This window comes from Mugil cephalus, chromosome 1, assembly GCF_022458985.1.
Source record: "Mugil cephalus isolate CIBA_MC_2020 chromosome 1, CIBA_Mcephalus_1.1, whole genome shotgun sequence".
NCBI lineage: Eukaryota > Metazoa > Chordata > Actinopteri > Mugiliformes > Mugilidae > Mugil > Mugil cephalus.
In genome coordinates this window covers 22,182,666-22,204,306 of record NC_061770.1, presented here as the reverse complement: position 1 = coordinate 22,204,306, position 21,641 = coordinate 22,182,666, and the positions used below count along the sequence as shown (strand labels likewise).

The 21,641-nt window shown below is 35.9% G+C and overlaps 1 protein-coding gene and 1 long non-coding RNA gene across 2 annotated transcripts; both read right to left on the bottom strand.

The window, feature by feature from the left end:
* Window positions 1–77: 77 nt before the first annotated feature.
* LOC124996501 (tumor necrosis factor receptor superfamily member 14-like) lies at window positions 78–17,331 on the bottom strand. The gene is made up of 10 exons (XM_047569594.1): window positions 17,150–17,331; window positions 15,835–15,960; window positions 15,309–15,402; window positions 14,938–15,063; window positions 14,537–14,692; window positions 13,643–13,730; window positions 1,919–1,924; window positions 1,145–1,502; window positions 991–1,050; window positions 78–881 (listed from the first exon to the last, which is right to left on the bottom strand). Exons 2-10 carry the CDS (start codon window positions 15,892–15,894, stop codon window positions 876–878), a joined length of 954 nt encoding a protein of 317 aa, XP_047425550.1. The 5' UTR covers window positions 15,895–15,960; window positions 17,150–17,331; the 3' UTR covers window positions 78–875.
* Window positions 11,147–12,392, bottom strand: LOC124996619. The gene is made up of 3 exons (XR_007110874.1): window positions 12,250–12,392; window positions 12,096–12,155; window positions 11,147–11,986 (listed from the first exon to the last, which is right to left on the bottom strand). It is a non-coding gene; the product is annotated as an uncharacterized LOC124996619 (long non-coding RNA).
* Window positions 17,332–21,641: the final 4,310 nt, after the last annotated feature.

The window sequence follows — 21,641 nt, the reverse complement described above, 5'->3', positions numbered from 1 at the left end:
AAAACCGCTGCACCTGCACACCCTGTATACGGATCTTTGGAGAAAATGATGTCATGATACAGTATTTTTGAACAATATCAAATCAAATCAAACTTTATTTATATAGCACTTTTCATACATAAAGAAATGCAACACAAACAGGCCTGGGCCTTAATAAAATGAGAGCTCACCGTGGGTTTTTGTTCTAACCTTGAGACCAGTTAAAAGCCCAGTACTGGAGGATACAGTGATGTGATTGGAGTTGGAGTTTTAGAGACAGTGCTTTAATTCACTTTGCTTGACTTCTAGAGTTTTACTTTATATTCATTAATGTGATTAAAAACGTTGCTAGCTATAACATCTGTACACTTTTCAGCCCATGTACTCTGAGCTCTCTGGACAGACAGAAGATGTTAACACTTGCACAAGATTAGATGTTTACATTTACATTTTATAGTTTTAAATATGTGCAAATATATATTTCATGTATTATTATTATTATTTTTAAAACTATTAATAATTTAGTGATAAAACTCATGTTAAAGCTTAACTTTGCTAAGGGATACGGGTAGAACCAGGACAGCCACACACTGTCTATTAAGTCTGTCAAGAGAGCAGCAATTAAAACAAGCATATGTGGTGTGCAAAGGCATCAGTACAGTTCATCTATTAATATGGCATCAGTCACCATTCATACATAACACATGCAAAACTTCCAAAACGTCTACAGTATATGTCACTGTCAGCAGGCTGTTCTGAGCCAGAAATTGTTCTTATTGATTTGTCTTTTCTGTTCTCTGTGAAGACAGCATCCAAATGAATAATAACTGGATTCTGGAGCAAATGTAGTCCACAGAAAACAGATTTCATCTGAGAGTTTAGACTGGTTACACAGGTTAGCCCTGAGGAGAGAAACACACTGATTTAAACACAAACATTTGTAGAGACATCACACAACCAGAAGATCCTCAGTGAATAAATATTTAATTAAAGAGCACACAGTTGTCTTACCTCCTCCTGCTCTGACAATGACATCAATTTTTCCACTGATTGTTGTGTACGTAGAGGTGTCTTTTTAGAAGAATTGAAGAAAAAAAATAACACATAATTTAATTTCTTAAATAAACCAAGTGCTGTGATCTGTAACAGTGAGAAATAAACATACCTTTCTGGAGTTGTCTGCATGATTGTTTTTGTCTGTGCCCACAGCAAGTTCAACATCTGACATTTCTATGTCATCCATTTCTACATTATCTGAAATTATTTCCCCGAAAATACCTCCAATATATGAAGTATTTTTGTCCACATTAACTTCAGCATTTGAAGTTATTTTCCCCGCAATAGTTCCAACATGTGCATTTTTTGTGCCCGTAGTAATTTTAAAATTTGAAACTTTTATGTTTTGCATTTTTACACCACTTGAAGTTTGTTTGCCCACATTAACTCCAACATTTGAAGTTTTTCCCCCACAAACAGAATCAGCTGACTTAGTTCCTGCTGTTTTCAGCTGAAGGTTCATTGATGTCTGTGTGTCTGAGGAGGATGTACCTGCACACACAACATTATATGGAAGATGAAACTAGTTCAGTCTAAAGTATGAAGAGGTGAATTCATGAGGAAATAATGAACTAAAGTAACTAAACAAAACCAGAGAAAAACATATTTACCATCACTGTCATGGCTCAACAGAAAACATTAACATCATCAAAGATATGACAAAACATGATCAAGAAGAATGTTTTACTGCTATAAATGGAACCTACCTGCTGGACATGTGTTCTTTCTTTTGAAGTAGTACAATACTGTTCCTACTACTAGAAAGACTGAAACAACCACCGAAGTGATGGTGTCCACAATAACTCCAACATTTGAATTTTTTTCTCCACAAACAGAATCAGCTGACTTAGTTCCTGCTGTTTTCAGCTGAAGGTTCTTTGATTCACATCTGGAACAATAAAGAGACATTTTATAGAGAATATTACTGATGTAATAAGACATCAAACATGTCTCCATGTGTGATGTGAGGATTTACTTACTGTGTGTGTTGGTGACAAGATGTTAATGTTCCATCTGAAAATGTTCCATCACTGCAGTCAGAGCACACAGTGTCTGAGGAGGATGTACCTGCACACACAACATTATATGGAAGATGAAACTAGTTCAGTCTAAAGTATGAACAGATGAATTCATGAGGAAATAATGTGTTGGAATGAGGTTTATTAATCTATGAAGAAACAGAAACATGGCCTAGATTGGTATTGTATAACATGTCATGTTTAACCTTCATTAAAATGATAAACATTTCTTTGCAAATTAAAATTTAATCAATTTTAATTCATTAAAATGTTGGTATATTGTAAGATGATATACATCATATATAGACAACCAAAGACAGGAAATATTCAGGTGACACCATTAGGCTTTACTTTACTTAAGATTTATTAAAATGTTTAACTGTTCTAGTCTGAGCAGTTTCTTCTTCCTCAAAGTATCATAATAAATATTAAAGGACAACTGAGCAACATCATGTTGATGGTTTGTTAAAACTGTTGAAGGGTGTAAGATTAGTTTCCTTTCATCGTGTCTAAGTCAGTCCATCACTCTGCACGACATCAGTAAATGTGGATAAACAGACTCTGTTAGACTTTTATTGCTCTTTGCTTCCATCTACTGGTCAGAAATCACCATGTCCAAGAATGGTGCAGGCTTACAACTGGCCAACTGATCTAGTCTGCTTCTGCTTCCTCAAAGTATCAAAGTGTAACTGATAAATATTCAATGTTAAAGGAAAACTGAGCAAAGTCCAGCTGATTGAAACTACAAAGAGCTTTAGAACACTTTGGTGCTCTTTGTGGAGCTTTAATAAGTAAACTGGCAGAAAGATCAGTTTCCTTAAACTTTGTGCTCATTTAAAGTAGAAAACCAACCTTTTTCCTTGATGTATTGTCCTGGATCACAGTCCTTGTGTTTCTGTGCTGCTTCACATTGGTCCTTTATTAAGTCAGTACAGAAGAATCCTTCAAGTGGTTCACAAACTGTATCTGATGTTGTTGTACATGACGTCTTTACCTTCAGACCAGAACCTATCAACACATATGGAAGTTACAAAACATGCAGAAACAAAACTCCTATTCTGTTTAATCTGTTTCTGATTTAAAGATACCTTCAGTGGTTAGAACAACTTTACAAGATGTGACACAATAGTCTCTTCAGTTCATGAATTAATAGGAAACATCTGATTTGATTTAAAATTCACCAGTTGATGTTGTTGTGACAAAAAATAAAATAAAAACATTTCTACTGATAAATAAATAATATTAATATAAATGTACCTGCATCACAGTTGGTGCATTGGAAACAAAGTGTACGTTTAGTTGCTTTATCCATATAAGTTCCACTCATGCAGGGCAGACATGATGTAGTTCTGAACTCTGTACAATCTGTTTCCAATCTGTTTCCTGTTGAGAAGAAAACCAGAGATTATAGTTCAAGAAATCTTGTTAAAACACAATCATCATAGTAAGGAGCATGTTGCTAAGTAAAGATTCATACACTGTTACCTCTTGAACTGGTATTATTATTACTACCATCAGATCAAGACATAAAACAGAGAATATAGAGAAATATTCATGGATTTTAGTTGTTCAGTAGCAGTTTTCACTTGTGATCACACATTAAACATCAGGAAACAATGAGGAAACTTTTAGTCTCCAGTTGGATCTTACCAGGTGGACACATTGGGCAGCATACATTGTCTATCTGATACTCTTCAGGACGACATGTGAAGGTTTGACAGCACAAGACTTTCATCATAATTATCTGTGAAGAGAAGTGTAAATACCATTATATTTGCCTTTGATAATAATTCATAAATATGTTGTTGGACAGGATAAAATGTTAAAAATGTTAATTTATGTGTTTAAGAAGAACGGGTTAATTTAATTGTATTTACATAATTTGTTTCATGGCCAAAGTTGTACTCAGCCTGGAACTAATGTTAATTGCCTTTGTGTTGCTACGGCAGCCAAAATGATAACGCTGCGATGCAAAGCATGGCCCAAGATGTGTTAAGGACCTTTCTCATGACAAGTAGCCAACGAGGTATTTTTCTTTACATTCGTGCTGTATTTTTTATATGTATATATATATATATATATATTTACGCAGCGCAATTTTTAAGCTTTGTTATTTTATGTGCAATCTTTTTGCAAACTGACATATTTTATTGTTAATCTATTAGTTCTCACAGCATGAAAGCAAGAGGGTGAGATGAATGGAGAAAAGGCTGAATAAACGCCAGTTTCAAAGAACCCGATCCGTGTCTGTCATGAAGAGAACTACAACAAGTTAAAAGAAACGACGTGATAAAAATGATCATCTCCCATGTTTCTTTGATCTATTCATCTCTGCCCTCAACAGCTACATCTTTACATTACAATAAATTTCTGGATCATGATAGGAGGCTTGTACAAGCAAACAATAAAGGCATTCTTTATGGTTTTATGGTTCTTTACAGTTGCACACAGTGCTACTGAATGTACAGACTGGTTGAACTCTGCTCTATCTGATCAGAGGGTAACCAGAGAACATCCAGTTCACTTTGAGTTGTTGGATGAATGTGAGATGTAAACAGGACTTGAAGAACAACCCCACTTCTTCTATCCCACTAATAGAAAGAATCTCCCAGGATTAGGAGGATTAGAGGAGGAGCTTTATCATTTATTATCCTGTGATTTTCTGCAGTAAAGAATTTTACCAGAAAAGCTGAAGTTCTCAAAGATGTTCTTCTTGAAGTCTTGTCATATAGCAGGAACATTTTTCTTAAATCGAAGACACATCAATGAGATTTGGGATGAGGTTAGTTTGAACATGAGAACAGCATCTGTAAGAAAAAAATAAATGCTTAGAAAAACTGCATTTTCCATCAAGAACACTGGTTAAACATCATAGTTGCAGTTGCATGTATCAATAACAGTGTAGATTCACTAGATTTCACTAAGTTTGTACAAAGCATCTCATTCTAGGGATTTTCTTTCATTACATATAAGATTCCTCAAAACAGCACAAATTTCCACATTTCTGTTATTCTCTCAGTCTTCTGATCAATATCAGGCTTTTGTTCTTTTCAACTTCACTGTTTTGCAAAGTGTGATAAAAGCAAAACATATTCCATTCAGCTGTTCCTTGATATATACCTTCACATTGTAATAATTATGCATGACATGTGGAACTGTTTCTTTAATTGTTTTCATTTTATTTTATTTATTTATTTTATTTTATTTTTTGTCACATCTGCTTCTTCAGGAAGTGACATACTAGACCTTTACCACTTGCAGACAAATGCTTCACAGTCGGATGAGAGATGATGAAATAAATGGCAGAGATAAAAAATACATAAAAAACAGGCCAAGACACACTGAAGATATTGACTGAATGGGTTTTGGATGCTCACATTTGATATTGTATTTATTATTTATCTTTGCTCATTTCTCAATTCCTTATTTGTTTTTTGTTTTTTTTACATTTTTTTTTTTTGTATTGTACCACTTCTCTAAAGCCTGTTGTACGCTGCCTCAAATAGAATTAAGAGTTAATTCTAACTAAAGTTTATCATTGCAGAAAAATAAAAAAGCCTCCTGTTCACTAGGGCTGGGGGATACTGGCAATTTTGGTATCGATCAGATACCAACTAAATACAGGGCTAGTATCGCCGATACAGATACTTTTTATTGAAATATCATGATTATTGAACAACTCCGTAATTTTACCTTTAGTTGCTTCATTATAATTATGATAAAGTTCAGGACAAATATCTGGGCATATAAACAGTTTTTTTATTAACTAATAACAGTACAAAACTATTTAACAGTACACAATTTAAATAAGTACCCTTTAACTACACAGTCGTTTTAGAAAAAGAAAACATTAGTGCAAGAAAAAGGAACAATGTAACAAAAATATAAATATGACAATGTCAACAACACAACAACAATGGGAAATAAAGTCTGTAACACATTTGAGCAAAACAAGTAAACAAAAGCAACAATGTAATAATAAATATAAAAATTGCTCAGAGTCTGCATCCCGTCTTCTCTTCCAAGTACTGACACATTTCAATAACGGCATCAGTGTCCGCTGTGTCATGTGGTGATACTAGAATCTGAATGTCAGACTCTGTCCATATCCACCTTTTACTACATTTATGGATGGAGAAGCTCCTGCTCCGTACAGACTTGGAGAGAAACTGCACTCGCATGAACTCTGTGACGAGTCATTTTCTGGACATATAGATGAGAAGCTGTAACAAAAGTATCGATCTCACGACGCTAGTATCAATCAGACACCGATTCTGGCCTTAGTATCGATACTTTGGATATGTAGATCATTAAGCCCCAGGACTACTGTTGACTGAACAGGAACATTCAGTCCCTGCAGAACTCTTCATTTCCTTCTACTTCATGGTCACAGCTGCTCTCTGACAAATGCACAATAAATAAATGTTGCATTCTTAAGTAGGGAGGGAGTCAGTTTGCATAAAACAATAAGCAGCTCATATAATTTGTATGTGTATAAAACATGATATTTAAACATTAGTAAAAGGTGCATTATGGATATATGGCTTGCGCCTTTTTAACGATGTTACTTTTGAAAGTTATTGTGGTTTTGTTACAGATCGATTAAATTAAATGACGTTTGTCTGTGCACTCAACTTCTTTCTGTTTTAGTTTGAATTTCAGTACCTTGGTGTAACATCAGGCAGGTCCGTCTTTCAGTTGTGTTGCAGTACAAAGTTTAAGGCCACAGTGCTGTAAAAGAGTTAGTGTTGAGAGTAAACACAGATCACATAAAAAAGTTGAATCCTCGATGGTGACGTACAATAAGTTCAAGTATCCCCTCATGAGGAACTTAGCAATGACGTAGGAACCACATTCCAACGAAAAAAGAAAAAAAAGACAAAAAAAAACGGAGAGACCAAGTAATTATCAGAAAAAAAAACAACTACAACCAGAAAGATGCAACCGAAAGAAAACGATCTGCAGTCACGTAATTTCTTGGCTCAGCCCATAAAGTTTATATCATATCACTGGCACTGACCTCTGGGTATTTCTTACTGTGATCTGTATCCTTGAATCTAATTAAATGTATTTATAGCTAAGGTTTAAGTCCCTACACTGATGGAAAGTCACAGAGGAAACTTTAATTAAAACAATTAAATGCATCATTGTACATCAGTACAACAAAACTGTCACATCTGACCAGTGCAAATATAGAAAAAATAAAAATAATATCACTAAAAGTTTGGACAAAACGTCTCATTCTAGGGTTTGTCTTTATTTTTATTACATTTAAGATTCTTCAAAGTCGTCACCTTTGGCTGTTTTGACGACAGATTTCTGTTAGTACACAGCTTGTTTGTTCGGTGTCTTCACAGCCTGCGCTCTGCAACAGGCCCAGACACACTGAAGATGTTAAGTGAATGGGTTTTGGCTGAATTCCTCATTTCTTTCTTTCTTAAAGCTCATGTGCAGTTTGTCACTGCAGAAAGATAAAAAGCCTCCTGTTCGTTCTACAGCAATCATTCATAGACTCCTACAGTCCTCCTCATTACCTTCTAGTTCATGGTCATAGCTGCTCTCTGCTAAATGAACAATAAATAAAAGTTCCATTCTCAAGTGGGAGGGAGTTGGTTTGCCAGTGGTGGGCTGTCAGGGCCTGCAAGGTCTTGTCTGCTGGTCTAAGGGTCAAAGAAATCTTCCTGGAGAGAATCAGTTCTGCAGGTCCTGCAGCATATTCATTAATACAAAGGACGAGATGTTACAATCCCTTGTGCCAACCAGCAGACCAGTGGTCAGCTACTAACTAACCTAGCCAGCAGCAGTAGGTAATAGAGATGATGGGAATGCGACTACACTTGCGACTCCAGACATCTCTTCCTTCTGCCTATGTCAAAATAACACTATCACACACCAGCTGATAAAATAAGCACTGATCAGACTATTGCTTTATCAGATCTTGAGTTGAGAACACCAGGGTCTGGTAGCAGGTGGACAGTTATCATCAATATATTCAGACACTTTGATTGGGTTGTCAGAGAGTGGCTAGCCAGAGCTAGCTAACTGCTAGCAAGTTGCTAACCAGAGCTAGCTAACTGCATCTGTTGTGAGCTGGCTGAGCAAAAATATAGTTGTGTTGATTTAATAGCTGATTTGTCACCCACAATGGCTGAACGAGGAGAAGAAATGGATTTGGTTGAGGATTTACTGTCAAAGGCATTTTCAAGACGGACATCGTTAAGAAAGGTGGGGCAACTCAGAAGCTAGAGAAAAAGATCTGTCAGACATTTTCAGTCTACTAAATAGGAGCAGTTTGCCTCTACTCCATGACAATATATATATATATATATATGATAACAATAAAACAACAATGTTTTAGTTTGTATTTTCCTTCACTTGTGTTGCAGTCCTTGGTTCAACAGAAAGGTGTGACAGTGTAAACACTGAGACAGGCCATAATGCTGTAAAATAGTTACAGTGTTTAGAGCAAAGGTGTCAAACATACGGCCCGGAGGCCAAGATCAGTCCTCTAGAGGGTCTAATCTGGCCGTGGAATGAATTTGCAAAAATTACACTGAAGATATCAACTGAAAATTTTCGATTTCGATTTTCGAGCTATTGTGCTACTGGTCCGGCCCCATTGAGATCAAATTGGGCTGTGTGTGGCCCCTGAACTAAAAGGAGTTTGACACCCCTATCACATAAAAAAGCTGAATCCTCGATGCTGAGTTACAATAAGTTCAAGTATCCACTGACGACAACTTACCGACAGTGTAGGAACCACATTCCAACAAAAAAAATATGAAGAAACCAAGTAATCGTAGGTAAAACAACAACAATGAGAAAAATGCAACCGAAAGAATAAGGTCTGCGGTCATGTGATTTCTTGACTCGGCCCATAAAGTTTATCTTCTTACCTTTAATCAAAGGTCAGAGCACTGCTGTGGTTAAAGTATTAACAGAAATATACCTGTATCACAGTTGGTGCATGGGAAACACTGTGTATAGAGCACAAATTCTGACAAAATGAAATATAAATAAATACCTGACATAAATAATTAAATTAATTAATTAATCATTAATAAATAAATACCTAAATATATGAACGTTGAGAACTAGTACTTTCATTCTTTGCACACAGACAGTAGGTGTAACAGTAATAGAATATGTTGAATCCGTGTCCAGGTACATGATGTTTATCGTGTATCACATAACACACACACACACACACACACAAAGAAACAGTACTATTCTGTTCTTTTACTGAATTAAAAATAGAAGAAATAATATCTGAATCTCTGAATATTATTGTATAAACTTTATAAACACAAATGGTGTTATTACTATGACATAGTGTTATAGTTATTCATACCAATATAGGGCCTACAATATATACAATAATATATAATGCACATATAGACTTGCAATGTTTCTATTATTTTATATTATTTTTATATTATTTTACCTGATCTAATCAGTCTAAAATAATCATCTTATCTAACCTGTCTTTTCTATTCCTTGGTGAAAGGGTTTGAGCCCATTGAACCACAGTTTTAAATAACATGTTTCTTGTTCTGCCACTCTGTAATGTCAGAGACGTGGGTCTGGTGATGTGGTGAAGCCTTTAAGGAACATGGACATAACCAATGACAAGTTTGACTGATGATTATCAATGGAACGGTGTCTCCTCATCGTGTTCCCTGAACAAGAAAACATCCTCGGTGCCTCAGAGCTGAAATATTGTCAGAGGACAGAGGACATGTCCACTGCAGACAGGGACACAGTGTTGTCCTGTACCGCCACGTGGTCTGACTGATACTGAACCATCAGACGGTGGAAGATGGACTGGAACTGGTGCAGATGGATTATTATTCCATTACCTTTGTGGGGAAAACACATACAAAACATGCAGCACATAAAATAATATTAAATATATTTGTAGAATCCATTGTAATTAGAAAAGAAAGAACCCACCTGAGGCTCTGAGTGAATTCAGATCCTGGCTGCACCTGTATCATATAGCATAGCATATTTACTCTGAACCAACAAAAACATGACGTTATTGTATATGAAAATAGGTAGAGTGGGTGACATGAGAAATGTTTCACTAGTTAGAGATGGATACAGTCGTTCTGTCTGTGCCATCCTGTATAAAATAATCCAGTCAGTTCAGTTAATTTCAATTTTATTTGCATAGCATCAATAACAATACAAGTTCTCTCAAGACACTTCACAAAAACCGTCCTGAAACCTCCAGAGCAGCCTGGAGGAGAAACTCCCTTTCAGTGTCAGTGTCAAACCAGTCACACTCAGGCTTATTTCATGATGTCAGCTGTAACCTACATCTGTGTTATGAATACATGATTTATAAAGTTTCATAGATTTAACTTCTAAACACGAGTTAGTTCTAATTAGCTAACCACGACTGAACAGATTATTACAGGACAGTAACTACTGAATCAACCACCAATAGAGATGTTCAATCTTCCTTGTGAAAACTTATTCCTCGTGTCCTGTTTTGTTTGATCCGCTGACTTTACAGGAGAAGCTTAAAGGTCCAGTTAAGGCTCAGAGTTGAGCAGACGGCCGACATGGACATGAAAACTCCTCCTCAGTCTCTGAGTTTTGTCCTCAGAGTCAGTGGCCTGATGGCAGCAGGGAGAAGAGAGAGTGTCTGGGCTGTTTATTGTCTCGGTGCTCTTGCTGAACTGAATGTGATTTAGCCTAATTTTTACTTTTTGGAACTTGAAGTTCTCACTGCTTGTTGAGCCAAGATGTCTACCTGCTCATTCCCCTCTACGCCGACATAAGGAGGGACCCAGAGGAAGCTAGTAGATGGTCTCTTTCCTCCCATGCTATATAACGTGTGAAATACTTAATTCATCAGATCCGTTCTGCTGGCAAGCTCCAAGAAACTGGTGTTTGTTATCTTACTCCCACCATCCACTCCAATCCTAATATTATCAGTTCTGTGTGGAATAAAAAGACAAATGATCAGAAACCTTTGTCTTCATGTATATTTATTTATCTGCGATAAAAACCGCTGCACCTGCACACCCTGTATACGGATCTTTGGAGAAAATGATGTCATGATACAGTATTTTTGAACAATATCAAATCAAATCAAACTTTATTTATATAGCACTTTTCATACATAAAGAAATGCAACACAAACAGGCCTGGGCCTTAATAAAATGAGAGCTCACCGTGGGTTTTTGTTCTAACCTTGAGACCAGTTAAAAGCCCAGTACTGGAGGATACAGTGATGTGATTGGAGTTGGAGTTTTAGAGACAGTGCTTTAATTCACTTTGATTGACTTCTAGAGTTTTGCTTTATATTCATTAATGTGATTAAAAACGTTGCTAGCTATAACATCTCTTCTTCTCTTCCTGATTCCTATTAACCCATATTTGTACACTTTTCAGCCCATGTACTCTGAGCTCTCTGGACAGACAGAAGATGTTAACACTTGCACAAGATTAGATGTTTACATTTACATTTTATAGTTTTAAATATGTGCAAATATATATTTCATGTATTATTATTATTATTTTTAAAACTATTAATAATTTAGTGATAAAACTCATGTTAAAGCTTAACTTTGCTAAGGGATACGGGTAGAATCAGGACAGCCATGCACTGTCTATTAAGTCTATCAAGAGAGCAGCAATTAAAACAAGCATATGTGGTGTGCAAAGGCATCAGTACAGTTCATCTATTAATATGGCATCAGTCACCATTCATACATAACACATGCAAAACTTCCAAAACGTCTACAGTATATGTCACTGTCAGCAGGCTGTTCTGAGCCAGAAATTGTTCTTATTGATTTGTCTTTTCTGTTCTCTGTGAAGACAGCATCCAAATGAATAATAACTGGATTCTGGAGCAAATGTAGTCCACAGAAAAACAGATTTCATCTGAGAGTTTAGACTGGTTACACAGGTTAGCCCTGAGGAGAGAAACACACTGATTTAAACACAAACATTTGTAGAGACATCACACAACCAGAAGATCCTCAGTGAATAAATATTTAATTAAAGAGCACACAGTTGTCTCACCTCCTCCTGCTCTGACAATGACATCGATTCTTCCACTGATTGTTGTGTACGTAGAGGTGTCTTTTTAGAAGAATTGAAGAAAAAAAATAACACATAATTTAATTTCTTAAATAAACCAAGTGCTGTGATCTGTAACAGTGAGAAATAAACATACCTCTATGGAGTTGTCTGCATGATTGTTTTTGTCTGTAACTAAATAAAACCAGAGAAAAACATATTTACCATCACTGTCATGACTCAACAGAAAACATTAACATCATCAAAGATGTGACAAAACATGATCAAGATAATGTTTTCCTGCTATAAATGGAACCTACCTGCTGCACATTTGTTCTTTATTTTGAAGAGGTACAATCCTGTTACTACTACTAGACCGACTGAAACAACCACCGGAGTGATGGTGCCCACGGTAACTTCAACATTTGAAGTTTGTTTGCCAGCGGTAACTTCATCATTTGAAGTTTGTTTGTCCACAGTAACTTCAACATTTAAAGTTTGTTTGTCCACAGTAACTTCATCATTTGAAGTTTGTTTGTCCACAGTAACTTCATCATTTGAAGTTTGTTTGTCCACAGTAACTCCATCATTTGAAGTTTGTTTGCCAGCGGTAACTTCATCATTTGAAGTTTGTTTGTCCACAGTAACTTCATCATTTGAAGTTTGTTTGTCCACAGTAACTCCATCATTTGAAGTTTGTTTGCCCACGGTAACTTCATCATTTGAAGTTTGTTTGCCCACGGTAACTTCATCATTTGAAGTTTGTTTGTCCACAGTAACTTCATCATTTGAAGTTTGTTTGCCCACGGTAACTTCATCATTTGAAGTTTGTTTGTCCACAGTAACTTCATCATTTGAAGTTTGTTTGCCCACGGTAACTTCATCATTTGAAGTTTGTTTGTCCATAGAAACTCCATCATTTGAAGTTTGTTTGCCCACGGTAACTTCATCATTTGAAGTTTGTTTGTCCACAGTAACTTCATCATTTGAAGTTTGTTTGCCCACGGTAACTTCATCATTTGAAGTTTGTTTGTCCACAGTAACTTCATCATTTGAAGTTTGTTTGCCCACGGTAACTTCATCATTTGAAGTTTGTTTGTCCACAGTAACTTCATCATTTGAAGTTTGTTTGTCCACAGTAACTTCATCATTTGAAGTTTGTTTGTCCACAGTAACTCCAACACCTGAAATTTCTAAGTTTCCCATTTCTACATCGTTTAAAGTTTGTTTGCCCGCAATAACTCCAACATTTGAAGTTTGTTTGCCCGCAATAACTCCATCATTTGAAGTTTGTTTGCCCACGGTAACTTTAACATTTGAAATTTTTACGCTTCCCATTTTTATTTTATTTAAAGTTTGTTCGCCTGCAAGAACTCCAACATTTAAAGTTTGTTCCCCACGAACAGAATCAGCTGACTTAGTTCCGGCTGTTTTCAGCTGAAGGTTCATTGATTCAGATCTGGAACAATAAAGAGACATTTAATAGAGAATATTACTGATGTAATAAGACATCAAACATGTCTCCATGTGTGGTGTGAGGATTTACTTACTGTGTGTGTTGGAGACAAGATGTTAATGTTCCATCTGAAAATGTTCCATCACTGCAGTCAGAGCACACAGTGTCTGAGGAGGATGTACCTGCACACACAACATTATATGGAAGATGAAACTAGTTCAGTCTAAAGTATGAACAGATGAATTCATGAGGAAATAATGTGTTGGAATGAGGTTTATTAATCTATGAAGAAACATAGAAACATGACCTAGATTGGTTTTGTATAACATGTCATGTTTAACCTTCATTAAAATGATAAACATTTCTTTGCAAATTAAAGTTTTAATTAATTTTAATTCATTAAAATGTTGGTATATTGTAAGATGATATACATCATATATAGACAACCAAATACAGGAAATATTCAGGTGACACCATTAGGCTTTACTTTACTTAAGATTTATTAAAATGTTTAACTGTTCTAGTCTGAGCAGTTTCTGCTTCTTCAAAGTATCATAATAAATATTAAAGGACAACTGAGCAACATCATGTTGATGGTTTGTTAAAACTGTTGAAGAGTGTAAGATTAGTTTCCTTTCATCGTGTCTAAGTCAGTCCATCACTCTGCACGACATCAGTAAATGTGGATAAACAGACTCTGTTAGACTTTTGTTGCTCTTTGCTTCCATCTACTGGTCAGAAATCACCATGTCAAAGAATGGTGCAGGCTTACAACTGGCCAACTGATCTAGTCTGCTTCTGCTTCCTCAAAGTATCAAAGTGTAATTGATAAATATTCAATGTTAAAGGAAAACTGAGCAAAGTCCAGCTGATTGAAACTACAAAGAGCTTTAGAACACTTTGGTGCTCTTTGTGGAGCTTTAATGAGTAAACTGGCAGAAAGATCAGTTTCCTTAAACTTTGTGCTCATTTAAACTAGAAAACCAACCTTTTTCCTTGATGTATTGTCCTGGATCACAGTCCTTGTGTTTCTGTGCTGCTTCACATTGGTCCTTTATTAAGTCAGTACAGAAGAATCCTTCAAGTGGTTCACAAACTGTATCTGATGTTGTTGTACATGACGTCTTTACCTTCAGACCAGAACCTATCAACACATATGGAAGTTACAAAACATGCAGAAACAAAACTCCTATTCTGTTTAATGTGTTTCTGTTTTAAAGATACCTTCAGTGGTTAGAACAACTTTACAAAATGTGACACAATAGTCTCTTCAGTTCATGAATTCATAGGAAACATCTGATTTGATTTAAAATTCACCAGTTGATGTTGTTGTTGAAAAATATTAAAAACATTTCTACTGATAAATAAATAATATTAACATAAATGTACCTGCATCACAGTTGGTGCATGGGAAACACAGTGTACGTTTAGTAAATTTATCCATATAAGTTCCACTCATGCAGGGCAGACATGATGTAAGTCTGGACTCTGTACAATCTGTTTTAACTCTGTTTCCTGTTGAAAAGACACAAATTTCAAGCCATCTTGTTAAAACACAATCATCATAGTAAGGAGCATGTTGCTAAGTAAAGATTCATACACTGTTGCTTCTTAAACTGGTATTATTATTACTACCATCAGATGAAAGTGAGTTTTAAATAAATATCGATTGTAGTTGTTCAGTAGCAGTTTTCACTTGTGATCACACATTAAACATCAGGAAACAATGAGGAAACTTTTAGTCTCCAGTTGGATCTTACCAGGTGGACACATTGGGCAGCATTTATTGTCTATCTGATACTCTTCAGGACGACATGTGAGGGTTTGACAGCACAAGACTTTCGCCACAATTATCTGTGAAGAGAAATTAAAAGAAACAACGAAATAAAAACAGTCATCTTCCATGTTTCTTTATAATACAAGATGTCTGGATCATAATAGGAGGCTTGTACAAGCAAATACTAATGGAATTCTTTATGAGAGGACAGTCTTTTCTTAACACAACGTAAAATTGTTGCTAATTTGTAGTGTGAGTTTTCTATATAACAACACACAGTGTTACTGAATGTATAGACTGGTTGAACTCTGTTCTATCTGATCAGAGGGTAACCAGAGAACATCCAGTTCACTTTGACTTGTTGGATGTATGTGAGATGTAAACAGGACTTGAAGAACAACCCCACTTCTTCTATCCCACTAATAGAAAGAATCTCCCAGGATTAGGAGGATTAGAGGAGGAGCTTTATCATTTATTATCCTGTGATTTTCTGCTGTAAAGAATTTTACCAGAAAAGCTGAAGTTCTCAAACATGTTCTTCTTGAAGTCTTGTCATGTAGCAGGAACATTTTTCTGGAGCCAAAGACACATCAATGAGATTTGGGATGAGGTGATTTTGAAAATGAGAACAGCATCTGTAAGAAAAAAAAAAATGTTTATAAAAACTGCATTTTCCAGCAAGAACACTGGCTGTAGTTACAGTTGCATATATCAATAACAGTGTAAATTTCACTATACATTTGAGTTTCAATTCATAGATTTCACTAAAACATTGGACACAACATTTTATTCAGTAGTTTTTCTGTATTTTTATTATTTTCTAGATCATAGATTAATACAGAAAACATCAAAACTATAGAGGAACAAAGAAGGAATTACATAACAAACAAGTATTAAGCAAACCTTAACATGTTTTATGTCTTATATTAAACCTTCGGCTTTTTTGAAGACACCTTGGCTAATTTATGTTATTCTCTCAATCGCCTGCTCAATGTCAGGCTTCAGGTTTTTGCTCATTTCTTTATTCTATGATTTTTCTTTTCTTTGTATTTTACCTCTAATCTAAGCAAACTGTACGCTGCTTCAAATCGATTTAAGAGTTCATTCTAATTAAAAGTCATGTGCAGTTTGTCATTGCAGAAGAATAAAAAGCCTGCTCCTTCAGTCCCTACAGTACTCCTCACTACCTTCTAGTTCATGGTCATATCTGCTCTATGCTAAATGCAAAATAAATCAAAATGTAATCCTAAAGTAAGAGGAAATAGCTGGCTTCCCCATGCACCACAAACCACAAAAAATGAATTAAGTTAACCAGTAAACAGTTTTCTTGGGTTTGCTTACAAAACATTTTGAAAGGCAGATAGATAGATGGGATGTCCATCACGTACACATACAGTACTATCAGCAATGGGGCAGCCATCTTCATTAAAAAACTATCAAACAAACAAAAGGCAGATAAATAAGATATGGTTTGAGTTTAAACGGTCGCGACTTGTCATTGTTTCTCATAGCGACTTTCCTTCTTAAACTGGTTGCAGTTTTGTTCTAAATATATATAAATAAAACGACGTTTGTTTCAGAGCTGATACCTCCTACTGTACAAAGTGGAGGTGTGTTTCGTTTTAGCGGTGGTTGTTCATGTTACAGTAACTTTAAGGTGTACTCTTTTGTTCGACAACACAACGTTGTCACGACATACTAAAAGCAGACTGTAATGTTTACAGTTAGTTTCTAGTTAAGGTGGTGAATTGTCAAGCTAAAGTTCACTTAAAACATACGATGGTGTGTCAGAATTAATACAGGTGTCTCCTACGTGCAACTTACCGACAACGACAGGTCAAAGTGCAACAAAATAATCTTCAGATTTAAAAATCCGTTTCCTTCATGTGGTACCACAATTACTGTCTTGACTTTATGTGTGTTACTATAATTTGAAGAAAAGTAACAAAGTCACCCTACCTAAAACTGTCCTGAGAGTTCAATTCCCCTTCCTTCTGGAGGATCTGTTCCGGGACTTCTAAGCAATGGTGGTAACGATACAGGTGAGGTGGAAGGCGGGGATGCCCCGCCCTTAACATCAGGTGAACGCTCTCCGATTGGCTCTCCTAGTTTTCCGCTGTGATTGGCCGCTGTCACTCCATCAGCTTGTACTCTAGAGGTGGGAGCATATTCTTCAGTTGTCTCATGGGAAGAGCTCAAGGGTTTCACAGCCTTTTTTCTGCACGTTAAATAAAAGTAGATAAAATCATTGTCTGTCTACAGAACCTTTTGATTTTTTAATTTCTAAACTATTTTGAAGCAAGAACACTAGTTAAACATTTTATTTAATTTTTAATTTAATTAATTAATTTATTTATTTTGACACACCTGCTCCTTCAGTGACATATTAGACCTTTACCACATGCAGACAAATGCTTCACAGTCGGATGAGAGATACCATCGGACCAGCGATGAAATAAATGGCTAGAATGGAATAAATGGAGATTCAGAAAAAATAAGAAAGAAAAATAAATAAAAAACAGGCCAAGACACACTGAAGATATTAACTGAATGGGTTTTGGATGCTCACATTTGATATTGCATTTATTATTTATTTTTGCTTATTTCTCAATTCCTTATTTGTTTGTTTGTTTGTTTTTTTACATTTCATGTATTGTACCACTTCTCTAAAGCCTGTTGTACGCTGCCTCAAATAGAATTAAGAGTTAATTCTAACTAAAGTTTATCATTGCAGATAAAAAGAAATAAAAATAGCCTCCTGTTCACTAGGGCTGGGGGATACTGGCAATTTTGGTATCAATCAGATACCAACTAAATACAGGGCTAGTATCGCCGATACAGATACTTTTTCTTGAAATATCATCATTATTGAACAACTCCGTAATTTTACCTTTAGTTGCTTCATTATAATTATGATAAAGTTCAGGACAAACATTTAGGCAAATAAACAGTTTTTTTCTTAACTAATTACAGTACAAATATATTTAACAGAATACAATTTAAATAAGTCTCCTTAAACTACACAGTCGTTTTAGAAAAAGAAAACATTAGTGCAAGAAAAAGGAACAATGTAACAAAAATATAAATATGACAATGTCAACAACACAACAACAGCAGAAAATAAAGCCTGTAACACATTTGAGCAAAACAAGTAAACAAAAGCAACAATGTTATAATAAATATAAAAATTGCTCAGAGTCTGCATCCCGTCTTCTCTTCCAAGTACTGACACATTTCAATAACGGCATCAGTGTCCGCTGTGTCATGTGGTGACACTAGAATCTGAATATCAGACTCTGTCCATATCCACCTTTTACTACATTTATGGATGGAGAAGCTCCTGCTCCGCACAGACTTGGAGAGAAACTGCACTCGCATGAACTCTGTGACGAGTCATTATCTGGACATATAGATGAGAAGCTGTAACAAAAGTATCGATCTCACAACGCTAGTATCGATCAGACACCGATAATGGCCTTGGTATCGATACTTTGGTAGATTGCAGAGATGGGGACTCGAGTCATTGTGACTTGGACTCGAGTCGCTGTTTTGATGACTTGTGACTTGAATTGACAAAAAATGAAAGACTTGAGACTCGACTTGGACTTGGAAGTTGAAGACTCGGGACTTGACTTGACTTGACTGTTGTTGATTTTGTGTTTTCAGTTTTAATACAAATATAAAATTAATATTAAACATTACCCGGTATGAGCTGAGAATGGCGGGGTCATGATTGGATCAATACCCTGACAGTCAGTCATGCTACCTTACGTGTGTATCGGAGAAACACGCCCTCTGATATCAGATCAGTATCACCGTGTCTGCCGGAGAGGTACCAAAGGTCGTCCAATATGGTTTTCTTTATTACTACCATGAAGCGAAACAACAGACAGTGGAGTGCAAGACATGTGGCACAAAAATATCAGACAGTCAGACGACAACTGTAGAATAATCTTAAAGCCTGTGATGTGCTAAAAAGAAGATAAATGAATAAGATGCACGCTGAATGACTTTGACATCATGTTTGATTATAAGGTTGTATTGATTGTCCTGATATATCGAATAATAATACCTTTAGTTTGATCATGTTTGATTATAATAATATGATAGATTTACAATGACGAGCATGACCATAGTGTTATAAGTTTGATTACAACATGATGTTTGATATGATGGGCCTTCACCATATGCTACTGAACACAAAGGGGGAGCACTGGAACCAAAAGTATATCTACTGTATTCCTCACAAGAGCAGGTGTGTATGTAGAAGATAGTCGTGCTTATCGCACTTTAGCTTGTTTGCAATAAACTTGATTATTAAATTGAGCTACAGAGTGGACTGGAAGATAAAGGTGTGAAATGAACGGGTGTAACTTTGTGAAACTGGGAACCTAGGGAAATTCCAAAGCTACTGACGTAACAGCAGGTGTTTGAACCTGAGGAACAAAATAGAAAAGGTATTTGGAGTAGCTCACAATGCTTCAGAGCCATGTGGCTAATCAACAGTGATGAAGACAATTTCTAAGGGTATGATTGGTTAAAATAAGGGGCTGGTGAGGGTGTGCCCCATGTAGGGGATGGACAAGTGTGTGACATGTGACTTCCCAAAAAAAAAAGATGAGGGCAGTAGCCCTCGCACCTCAGAGCGGGGTCGTGGTGAACATTTTTTGTCCTGTGATGTGCTCTTAATTTTTTGCCGGCAATAAAGATCACTCTGGTGCTCTGGACTTTGACTCCTGATGATTTTTTGAGACTCCAAAGAGAAGTTATCTTCAAGCTGAATTGAACATCTTTCAAAGACTAAGTTTTACAAGGGTCTCCTAATTCGGAATAATTTGACACAACACAACGTCAAACTTTGTCCGTCACCTGAAGAGTCATTCTGCACAGCAAGTACTTGTAAACTAGCAAATATTATCATGTTAGTCAGTAGTAGCTAACGTTAGCTTGACATGATACGGTGGTAATGACGGTGCGACCCGTTCATCATGTTTTAAAAACTAGCAGCAGCGAGGTAAATGGGCTAAATGACATGCCAGCCAACTCAGAATCATTACGTTTTTAATTAATTCATTATTAATTAATGATACATGTTTGTAGAACAATAAGCGATTGTTGTACAGCCATGTTGTACAGTAGCCACGTTCAGCTCCTCAGACTCAGGCTGCAGCAGGCTGATCTCACTGCAAACGTCAGTCATTCTCATGGCGCTTAACTCTTGAAACTGGAGGCAGACAACTGCCCAGATTTGATCGAGAAATACTGGCTACTCCAGTCTGATTGCACTTATAATATCATATTATATATATATACATATATAATATAATATGGGACTTCTTGACTCAGCCCATAAAGTTTATATTTTTACCTTCAATCAAAGGTCAGAGCACTGCTGTGGTTAAAATATTAACAGAAATAAACCTGTATCACAGTTGGTGCGTGGGAAACACTGTGTATAGAGCACAAATTCTGACAAAATGAAAAATAAATAAATACCTGACATAAATAATTAAATGAATTAATTAATCATTAATAAATAAATACCTAAAAATAGAATATGTTGAATCCATGTCCAGGTACATGATGTTTGTCGTGTATCACATAACACACACACACACACACACACACACACACACAAAGAAACAGTACTATTCTGTTCTTTTACTAAATTAAAAATAGATAAAATTATTTCTGATTATTTCTCTGAATATAATTGTATAAACTTTATTTCATATAAACCATATAAACACAGATGCTGTTATTACTATAACATAGTGTTATAGTTATTCATACCAATATAGGGCCTACAATATATACAATAATATATAATGCACATATAGACTTGCAATGTTATCTGTAACAAACTGAAGAAAAATATATATATATTCTATCTACAGCCTATCTTTCTTGTTTTATCTTATCTAATCAGTCTAACCTAATCATCTTATCTAACCTGTCTTATCTATTCCTTGGTGAAAGGGTTTCAGCCCATTGAACCACAGTTTTAAATAACGTATTTCTTGTTCTGCCACTCTGTAATGTCAGAGACGTGGGTCTGGTGATGTGGTGAAGCCTTTAAGGAACGTGGACATAACCAATGACAACAACTTTGAATGATGGTTATCAATGGAACGGTGTCTCCTCATCGTGTTCCCCTGAGCAAGAAAACATCCTCGGTGCCTCAGAGCTGAAATGTTGTCAGAGGACAGAGGACATGTCCACTGCAGACAGGGACACAGTGTTGTCCTGTACCACCACGTGGTCTGACTGATACTTAACCATCGTTCAACTGGTGCAGATGGATTATTCTTCCATT